Raw genomic sequence first — 11,264 nt, 5'->3', positions numbered from 1 at the left:
AGGGGTTTCCAGACGACGTTTGGCACCGAGCTTTATGGCTCACAGCTCGAGAGGCGATACTACAGGACGCTCTTACAGCAGCTGTCATCTCACAAGATTTACCACCGCACCTGTGTGTGGTGTAAACAATTTGGCTGTTAATCAATTTACCGGCACATCATACTTGGGCCCCCCTGGGTGTCCGGGGCCTGCGAGGTAATGCTGCCTTAAGAAAATTATTTAACTCTTCTATACTAGAGCGTGGAGTTCATATGAATGACTCAGAGTTCAGTCCACTGATGGACTGATGAGCTCTACAGTTTAAGATCTGTATATATGTGTGTGTGTGTATGTGTGTGTGTGTGTGTGTCTTTGATTGTGTGAGGAACATATGCTGTGCTGTGCTTCTGGACATTAGTTTAAGGGAACATCTGGTGTCTCAGCAGATCCTCAGCAGCAGCTCCCAGTCTCCTCTCACTCTCCTCTCACCCTCCCTCAATTCTCCAGTGCCCCTGCTCTCTCTCTCACACACACACACACACACACACACACACACACACACACACACACACACACACACACAAACACACACACACACACACACACACACACACACACACACACACGTGAACAGAGGAATAATTCCCCACCAGCCTCGCAATGAAATATGAAAAGCGTCCCTGGTAGCTCGACGCCTGAAGCTCTGACCAGCTGCAGCCGTCTGCAAAGGCAGAAGATGAGAACGTCAACTTGAGGTGTCAAAACATTCCTTCCTTCCTTCCGTCCGTCCTTCCTTCCTTCCTCCCTTGCATTATGATGCAATAACACTCAAATATCTCATAATTATGACTGTGTGAGCTGTTACAGTATTTAATCTACTGTATTAAGTACAGACAAATATGGAAATGATGGTTAAGATGGTGAGCACCCAAAGTCCAAGGCGAGGGACGGTTACGTTTCCAAATCATCCATAGTATTTACATAATATCTGCTCAGTTATAACATTCTATTTCATTATTTCTCAGCCCCACTGCTGGTCTGCTCTGTGACCTCTCAAAATCATTTATGTAAGCCACAGTTTGTAGTTCCAAATCTCTCCACGTGGTGGTGACAGAGGGCTTAGAGTACTCTCCAACGTTCAAACCACCGGAGGTTTGAACCAGAACGGCTAAAGAAAACACGTGATTTAGGTCTTAATTTTTCTTAATGGCAGATGTTGATGTGCCTGTGAGCAAGGCATTTGTTCCCCAACTCCTTCAACTTCTTTGCTGCTGAATTGGAACCACACAACCTGTGGTCGCTCAGGGCAGATGTATGAGAGTGGAACCGTTGCGTCCATGTGCCATATGTGAGGTCATTATCATCTGGTCTGAGTGTTTATGATGCAAAGATGCTGCCTGATGTCACAAAGAAAGTTTGTCTCATTGGAGCAAAATGTAGATTAAATGTAGTTCCCGTTCAATATCAGTAAACTTCACATCATAGGTGCCATTGGTCATTAGTAAAACCATGACTTTGTACACTGATGGACAAACTGTGACCTTGCGTCCGTCCTCATGAACGATCTAAAGGCCACAGAGAGACGCAGCTTTTGACTGCATTAGCACTTTTTTACAGCTGGCAATGTTTCATTTTTGACATTTAGCTTTGATGGATTATTGAATAAAGCAAAGCAGTGGGAGCTCGACGGTGCACGCTGCAGAAAAGCTCAACACATTAGAGAATTCTATAGAATTTATAGAGCTAATTTTGATACTGACGTGATATCTGCTGGCCTGTGGTTAATAATTATGTCTGTGTCCCTAGATGGACATAAATAATTAGGTTTGATCCTGACAAAGGCTTTCCAGCTGTTCAGGGAGAAACAGCCATTAAAAAGGAATTTAGAACAGAAATAATGTTGAATTCCTTGGCTTTTTTAAAGATCATAAGCACCTCAGCTGCTCAACATTTTTTAAATCAGGTACATGCATTAGTCGTTAAGAGACATAATGCTCCAATGCCAGTGCTAATGATTGAGAGGTTGTGTTGTGACGAGTCTGCGTACTTAGCTGTCACACTTGGCCTTCCTCTTTATTCAACAGGAGAACAGGTAGAGTCAGTTTGCTAATTAACCATCTGTGTACAATCTGCACGCTGCTCCACGTCCTCGATAAGCTTTTAACTTTCTCAGAGTGGAAACTGTCTCAGGTCGGCTCTGGTTTGTGTCACACAAAGACAAAAAGCTCACTTTTCATCCCAGAATTTTGAAATTCAATGTCGTCGTCGTCTGATTAATTAAAGTTTTGGTTTCCACTTTTGGAAGTTGAAACATTTGGCAACCACTTTCGTTACCGTGGAGATGAGTCTGATGAAAGGAGATCAATGTCTCTTTAATGTTGTACAAAGGGTTAAACTCCTTGGGATTACTTTCAAAAAGTTCAATCAAAACATTTTTCTCAAACAAATATTATAAACACTGGAAGCTTCACAAAGGGGGAGGAGTTATTGGATTGTGTTGCATTGGATCACAAGCAATCATGCTGTCGTGTGTATAAGAGCACCTTAAACTCCATGATCAGAAAGATGCACAAAGATCAACCACCGCTCCATGATTTGATTCGATTCCTAAAGCCCACTGAGGTCAAACGCCTTCAACTCAAAAGGATCAATGCTCGTGCACAACGTGAAATCTAGAAAACAATCAGAACAGAAAACCATTGAAGCCGTCGTCCAATCAGAGTCGACGATTGACATGGTCACAAAACTGCTTTTATACAATTCCTCTTATTCCTAGACATGATATTGGTGTAATTCCTCTTCCGTCCAACAGATGTCGCCCAAGTGTCATCTTTCCTAACACTCACGCTGAAAGAAGCACACACACACGCGCACACGCACACACAGCATTTAAAGCATAGATACATTTACTGTATATACTTTATTAAACAATGGAATTGATCCGTCATACAAGATGACCCAAAAGCACACAATACAACCAATAAAACATAATGATTGTCACTTACTGAGAGTCACAAAAAAAGTACATACTGTGAATAAATAATCTACAGAATTCTGTACAATATGCACAACAAGAAGAAGTCAATGGGAGTGCAAATAAAGCTTTGGATCCCTGTACAGGAAAGAAAATCAGCAAATGTGGGCGGTGCCAGCTGTCGCCAACGTACAGTATGAAGCAATAAGAATCCAGAATCCAGAAATTTACAGGACATTTAGTCACATTTAGGCTCTGAGCTCCTGCATTTAAAGGAGCCTTAATCAGGACGTTATTCAACGCTGAGCGGAGAGAAAAAAAACATAATTATAATAATAATCATTGTATAATAACAAAATAAAGACATTACAGTTTGTACAGTGTATCGCATTCCACAGAAAATTTGAGCATTTCACGCACGTTTGTCCAATGTGGATCAAGGCAACGACCAATGGACGACGGGCAGCAGGGAGAGAGAGGGGGGGGAGGGAGAGGGAGAGGGAGGGAGAGAGGGAGAGAGAGAGAGAGGAGGCGACTCACTGCAGCTGGGAAAAATACATCATTGTGCTCCTGCTGGGTTCCTCCGCTGGCACTGACAGAAACTGCAAAAACCAGAACGCTGTACAACTCTGCTCCCTCTCCCATCTCATCAGCCGGTCAGGGGAGCCGCACGTACGCTCGGTGTGTGTGTGTGTCTACCTTGCTCCTGCCCGGACGCACGCACACACACAATCACACACACACACACACACAGCACAATGCACACATGTGAACTGCAGTCTTTTTTTTTTTTAATGGTAAGTCTCTGGCGGGCACAGACTGTGGCCACCAATTACCCAGAGTTCAAGTACTCCAGTGCCACTTCATAGCAGAACTTGTACTGGTCCTGGGAGAGGAGGAGAAGAACAGAAAACACAGAGGAGATGTAGGAGGCAGGAAGGGAAACCAAAACCAAAGGACTTTTTCAATCTAACAGGCAGATATTCAATCACATTTCCAGTCTTAAGTGTGATGCTTGACGCCGAATACGACAAAAGGCCACAAATGAAATCATCAAAACTGAACATGTCTGCGCTGATTCAACCTGCCGAAGACCAGAAAAGGATTGGAAACCACAACCTGAAGCTGAATCCAACAATGTTCTATGCACAGGAACTCTCTAGTGTGCAGTGTGTTGTTGTCGTGTGTGTGAGGTTAAGGTGTGTATCATCTCACCAGCAGGTCCACCATGTTGGGCTTATTGTTCCTCAGTGTTTTGACGGCGTGGAACACGTCCACCGAGCGCTGGTGTTGGAGCATCTCGCACACGATGCTGATGGCACAGAACGTCCCGCTGCGGCCACCTCCGTTCCTGCGGTCGCCACGGCAGCAGCAACACAATCAAAGCGGGCAAAATTAAATGTAGTTTGAGGTGGAATTGTTAAGTTTGATGACATTTGTGTTGCAGTAAAGCTTTTCACTCAGTAGGTGGAGCTGTTTCATCTTTAATGCCTGCGTCAGAGTCTGGATGTTGGGGCGACTTACAAACAGTGGACCACGGTGCGTCCCTCGCCGCCGTCGTACTCTTCCTGCCACTTGTCCACCTGTCGGATCAGCTTGAGGAAGGAGCGTTTGGACATGGGCGTGTCCCTGTACATGGGCCAGCCCAGGAACTGGAACTGCTGCACCATGCGGTAGCCGTCCTGGGGCTGGAAGGCAAACGACATCATGCGGTCAACGCCCGGGTTCACACAGAGAAAAGGGGCGGGGCGAGAGGGTGATGGCGGCGGCGGGGTTACTGGAGAGAGGAGCGCGCTGATGGACGGACTGATAGCGAGGCAATCGAACACGCAGATGCTCTAAAGCCATCACACACACAGACTGAGGGATCGATAACACTTGTTGGCGATCATGTGTGAGGCCTCCGTCTGCTGCAGCCCTGTTATGATCATGAGTTCATACAGGGCGTCATTATCCACAACCGAGGGTGGAGTGTGTGCAGGTGACACGTCTGGGTGCTTCTGCTGTCCTGTGCAGGAAGTCAGGAGGCTCATAGTTCAGGCAGATTCATGGTTTAGTGAAAGGTTGTTGAATAAAGGAGAAGCTAGTCGGATTCACTTGGACTCAAGTTGCCAAAATGACAGACAGTGGACGCGACATGTGACTCTGTCCCATCACACCTTGGGGGGAAATAACAGAACAGAACAGACCGATCTCGCATCTGCACCGTTTGAATGGACGGGCCGGCGTGATGGGTGTGTGTGTGTGTGTGTGTGTGTGTGTGGGACGTGTGAGGCGCAAAATAAATTATGTGTTGTGAGCTCGAGAGGGAACGCAAACAAGTTACAAAAGTTACAAAATCAAAATGTGCACCACAGAAGAAAAGACTTCCTGTGTGTGCGTGTGTGTGTGTGTGTGTGTCAATACCCGTGCTGCGTTGTAAATCCGGAATATTCTGCTGATGATGTCCTCCTCCAAGTCGGCGGAGACAAACTCCACCTGGATGGGTCCGTGGCGGTGAACACCGTTCTCTGGCCAGTACTGTGGACACAACTAAGACAAACAGGCATGGACACACACACACACACACACACACACACACACACACACACACACACACACACACACACACACACACACACACACACACACACACACACACACACACACACACACACACACACACACACACACACACACACATTCAGCAGCACACATACACACATACACAAGCAGGAAAGACAGACAAAGAAAAGAAAGAAGATGATTCATTAGTTTTGAATCCTGCTGATGGTGGAAGCCCTTCACAATAAAAGCCTTCATGAAAACACACAGACATGTGATGGCTTCTCTTTATTTTGTAAATTGCTCCTTCAGTAAAGATGTTCAAGTTAAAGAACCTTATTCTCTCCCCTTTTGTTCGACAGATCAAAGAAAACTTTCTCCAAAACTTTTACTACTTGTTATCTCCTTAGAAGAAAAAAGCAAATTCCTCCTTTCCCTTAAGACGTTTCTACCTTTATTGTCCGGGCTTAGGGGGAATCTGTGCGTCCGTCTTTGAAAGGAGATATAATCGGAAGCATCAGGGAGTTTTTGTTGATATTGACAGAGTTATTGACTGCAGAGGAAGCAGCTCTGAGAGGGCGAGAGGCAGAAATCAGCCCCTGGGAGAGCGAGGAAGAGTGTGTGAAAACCTCCCCGACTTCCGCTCCTCGGGAGGGAAAATCCAGCTTAGAAACGTGCACCTGCCGAGCAAAGCGCTAAATCAGACACACACACACACACAAACACACACACAAGACAGACAGAGGACAGACATGCACAGACACACACTCCTGAACAAACAAGAGAAAACAGAATACCTGAGACGAATGCAAATATGGAAAACGGCACACGGTGATACGGGCCGACACACAAACATACACAAACACAAACACACGCCCGCAGCACTCTCGCTCGTTTCCTTTCTCATACACACACACGCGGGGATCACATGTATACACTGTGTGCACAGCGGCGAAAACACTTTTTAAGCTTCCTTTGAGATCCTGTCAAAAGTTGACAAATTCAACAGATGCAAACACAAAGATGCTGATGGAGGAGGAGATAGCGAAGCCTCCACCTCCCTCGCCTCCTCCCTGCCCCGCGCCTCCTTCCCTTCCTCCCTTCCTCCCTTCCTCCCCACCTGCTCTTGCCTCTCTTTGGCTGTCTGACTGGCTACAGTGAGAATATTGAATGAAAGGCCCATCCATCTACCCGGCTCGTCAGGCAGCCACCTGGGGGAGAGGGGGTTTGGATGGGGAGAGCAGCCCGGCTTCAGGCTTTGATCCTGGGGTGTTATGACAGAGCCTCGGGCGGAGAAATGTGGAGAGTCTCCTGCCTCCTGCGCAGGCCTGTCTCTCCATCTACCTGCTCTTTCATGGCAAGTCCTCCACTTCCACTTTACACTCCAGCTCATTTCAAACCCCTGCTCCCTATATTGGATACATACGTGTCTTCCAATACAGCTGCGTCCCCGAGCGAGGACGAGGGGTTACAAGGGAACAAAAAGACAATCTCCTCCTGGATCTCCTCCCCACTCGGGAGCTTTTGTGAGACGGATTTCTGATCTGATTGCCGAATGCCGGATGGCGGAGGATTACTTTGTGTGTGTTTGCGTATCAGGTCGGGTTTACCTGGGCCGGGTCCACGTCGTTGAGCATGACTATGGAGGTGCAGTGGTAGTCCAGCACCAATCTCCAGAAGTCCTTCACCGTGTTCGGCAACGGGTGCTGGGTCACGATGAACGCAGACGGCTGTTTGTAACTCTGGAGGGAGAAGATGAAAGAGAGAGACAGACAGAGAGACTGGTGTTTATGACACACTATACATTTTTAACATGACCTCCATCCCGTTTCTCTTAGTGTCTTGTAATGGAGCAGTGGAGATCATATTATATTGTATTACATGCTTCTGTAATGTGGTTTCTGGCTCCACGGATGAGCTCGCGGTTACTTAAGAGTAAGTCTGTGGCTGAAAGGTCACATGCTGAACTGTTACCGTCTCGCGCTCGACTCTTACATCCATGAGGGCAGCGTTGATGTAGTTGGAGCTCTCGCCGTCGATGGTGATGAGGAAGGGCAGGCAGCGGTCGGGCGGCAGCACGTCCATGCAGCGGTTCTTCTCGTGGTTGCGGGGCAGCAGGGCGATGCTGCAGTCCTCCACCCGCAGCGTGGGCGTCACCATGTTCAGCGTCTGGCGGGGGGGGGGGGAGAGAGAGAGCAGGCGTGGTGACGGGGGCGCCGGCGCGCTAATTGAGCCTCAATATTGTAATTAAGGATGCGATTCTTTAATCAATTACATTAGCTATATCTCAGGCTCCCCTGATGGGACTGTGATGAAACTTAGGGGAGCAATGCATCGCACAATTAGCATTTCCACAATAACACTGATTGGTCCGGGGAGGGTGAAACAATTGGGTTAAGGCAAGTTGACATATTTGCGACTGATTGGCTCAGAGGGGGACTGCACCCTTGATCAGGGACGACATGTTGACTGCACTGACATAACGCTTCATGCTTTATTATCAGGGGCTGCACACACACACACACACACACTATTCTGTTTGCCTTATTATGTTCAAAAACCCCAGATAGGTTGCCATGGCGAAGGAAACGGCGCTCTCACCCTGAATTCCTCCTTAATGGGGCTGGAGTTGGTCTGCGGGTCCAGGCGGTTCATGTCGTAGTAGACGGAGCGCAGCTGGTTGGCCGGGATGGTGGTATCCCCGCAGAGACACGCCTCCAAAATGGCATCGTGGATAAAGACATACTGCTCCTGCCAAATACAGCACCGTCATCAAGACTGGTGACACAGCGGACACGCCTAATAGAGAGCCACCATCATCATCATCATTATCATCATCACCAGGAATAAACTGGTGATTCGCTTCCTTAAACCCAAGTCTGTGACCTTTTCCATGTTTATTCTCCCCATCAGGCATTTCTCATGACTAATATTTGTCATTTCCTGTGTTCAAAGGTTACGTGACACATTTTAGCATCTTATTCCACTTAAATAGCAGATTTAGTTTCCTTACCAAAAAAATAAAAGCTGGCCTGACATTTAAGAACCATAACATAGTACAATCTGGAGGATCATCTTTTACAACCCAACATCCCATAATGACCCTGTTGTAACCCTCCTGAGCCCGATGAAGGCTGAGATTTCAATGATCATCATCGTCATTATTGTCAGGTTGAAGGCGTGAACGCGGTTGATATGTTTGATTTAAAAACATGTATGACCCCTGCTGTCCTTAATGTCAGGAAGAGCGAGGCAGGGGGGGGAAGACGGTGACAGATACCCTCCTCTTCACATCACTCAGTCATCCCGTCGGCACGGTGACACGGCTCCGGGCGTGACGCAAATCTGTTCTGAAGTGACATTTGCAGCTGACGCTCCCTTGTCACTTTGCACCAAAATCCACGTACAGTACCGTGCACACGGGTGGGGAGGGGGGGCAGGGGGCGGGGTCATGGATTTACAGAAGGACAGAAGAAGAAACACGTGTCGCCATCTGGTCTGAGTCCGGCTCGGTCAGAAAGCCCAACGAGCACTGTTGACCCCCGGCTTGTGACTGGCCGGGGGGCTACACAACAGGTTGCGGGCAATGTGGTGCTTCAGGATCTTATTGGAGGCGATAAACGATAAACAACGGCAACAAGGCTTTTTTATTTGCACCGACCGCATATAAAAAAATGGCACGTGGGAGAGTAAGTGCCCAGCCAAGGGGGCGAGCGAGGAGGAGGGACACCTGTGAGGGGGGAGGGCCACACACACACACACACACACACACACACACACACACACACACACACACACACACACACACACACACACACACACACACACACACACACACACACTCACACACACACACACACTCAGTCTTGAAGGTCACTGAACTCGTGGAGGAGCGACTCGGGGTCGAACAACATTCCGTCTCCAGCTACTCAAATCCCAATTCAAACGTCAACGATGAAACATTTGCCCATTAAGACCAATGACGCTTGTGATTTAAAGGGAATTACGGTGAAATGATGCATTCAGGGGGAGTGCGGACACCTCCAGATGGCGGCTGTTCAGGAAAGCGCAGAGTCCTTCGGCGGCCCCTCGCTGGCATTAAAGCCGAGAATGAGCCGGCGGTGTTTTCAGCCGTCAATATGGACTAAATGCTCTCGAGCCTCTAAACCCTTTTATTACAGCGCCCGGGCCTCAGACAGACGAGGAGGAGGCTTCAGTAAACGCCTGTATGAATGTAAAAGTACAATTCAATGGAATCACTCTTACAATTCACTGAATCCGTCCCTTCCTTTAGTGAAACCTCCAGACTGGCAGACTGAGCCTTTCTTCACTAACACACCTCGGGTATTTTTAAAAATTATTTAGTTTGGGAAATAGCTCCTTAATTGCGAGCATTTGGTTAAGCAGTCTGGAGCAGCAGACAGGTGGGTGTGATGAAGAGATTATTTGCAGATTCCACTTGATCCACATTTGATGGCAACAGCCTGGCGAGCAAGCGGCGCTCTCGCTCGTTTTCTACCCATGAGGCTCTGCTGCGGGGAGCGTAGCGGCTGGGTTTGTACCTCGGTCTGGACCATGTTGACCCGTCTGGATCGCAGCTCTCTGACGCAGTTGTAAATGTCCACCACGCCCTCTCTCTCCGCCATGTCCAGCATGATGTCGATGACGATGAAGCAGCCCGTCCGCCCCGCCCCGGCGCTGCAGAGCAAACAAATACCGCATTAGTATCTCCCATGCACATTTAAAATGTATGATGGTATCAGAGCAGTGGTTCAGTCCAATCTCCAGGGTCGGGAACATTGTTGGTTTTCACTCTCCAGCCTCCAGATCTGGGATGGCCGGGTCAACGAACGAGTACGAGTGGTCAATGTTCATGAGTACCAACCTGCAGTGCACCACCATGGGCCCAGCGTTGGTCAGGGTCTTGGACTTGACCCTCCTGATGAACCCGAGCAGGCCCGTGGCGTGATAGGGCACGCCGTGGTCCGGCCAGCCCGTGAAGTGGAACTGTCGGATCTCCCGGATCTCGTGAGCGCCTCTCTGGGGGACGGAGAGAGAGAGAGAGAGAGAGAGAGAGAGAGAGAGAGAGAGAGAGAGAGAGAGAGAGAGAGAGAGAGAGAGACGGCAGGGTGAGTGACGGTGCGTAGATGAGTTGAGAGCTCCTTCTAAAAGCAAACACACTTGAAGGAGACAAACTAGAGGATGTGTGGAGCAAAGTCTTCATTCTCTAAGGAGTTCAACGCTCATTCCTGTGCCACTTATCTGCGGTGCGTTCATGGTTGCAAGAGAATGTCAGATTTACTATCCCAAGGTTAGCCACTGGAATTTAAGCGTTCTAAGCGTCTTCAGCGTATTCACTGGGTGGATTCGTAGCCGCTCGCATACCTAAAACAGGAGTGTAATGTAAACAAGCAGGGCGTTCATTGATTGATCCTCTGCATACCTTCTCCACAGCAAAGGTCCTGATGACGTATTCAGACAGCAGCTCGGTTTCTATCAGCGTCACCTTGATGTCTCTGTAGATCTCGGTGTCGTCAGGCCAGTACTTGCAGCATTTTACCTGAGAGTGACACAAGGAAGCCATTTATAGCCACACACACACACACACACACACACACACAGGGGTACAAATGAACGCAGTCAAATGTGAGATTTTTACTGCACAAACTCACTCAGCTGGAGTCGGCAGGTAATTATATTTTTTTTTCCCCGACGAAACTTAATTGTCACATCACATTACCTCCGGTTTGCCACCTGATATTTCTGT

The 11,264-nt window shown here is 48.1% G+C and overlaps 1 protein-coding gene across 1 annotated transcript in view; it reads right to left on the bottom strand.

Moving 5' to 3' along the window:
- Positions 1-3,785: 3,785 nt before the first annotated feature.
- The window catches only part of LOC142997746 (receptor-type tyrosine-protein phosphatase mu), a 113,034-nt gene continuing 105,555 nt past the window's right edge, over positions 3,786-11,264 (bottom strand). The window contains 10 exon segments of the mRNA XM_076148299.1: positions 3,786-3,839; positions 4,169-4,304; positions 4,478-4,641; positions 5,360-5,485; positions 7,108-7,239; positions 7,493-7,666; positions 8,099-8,248; positions 10,060-10,195; positions 10,383-10,537; positions 10,941-11,057. Coding sequence (XP_076004414.1) covers positions 3,786-3,839; positions 4,169-4,304; positions 4,478-4,641; positions 5,360-5,485; positions 7,108-7,239; positions 7,493-7,666; positions 8,099-8,248; positions 10,060-10,195; positions 10,383-10,537; positions 10,941-11,057 — 1,344 coding nt within the window.

The sequence above is a fragment of the Genypterus blacodes genome, unplaced genomic scaffold, assembly GCF_046128005.1.
Source record: "Genypterus blacodes isolate CSIRO-AG114 ecotype Tasmania unplaced genomic scaffold, CSIRO-AGI_Gbla_v1 ptg000005l_1, whole genome shotgun sequence".
Taxonomy (NCBI): Eukaryota; Metazoa; Chordata; class Actinopteri; order Ophidiiformes; family Ophidiidae; genus Genypterus; species Genypterus blacodes.
The sequence above is the reverse complement of the archived record's forward strand: the minus strand, read 5'-3'. Positions and strand labels throughout refer to the sequence as shown.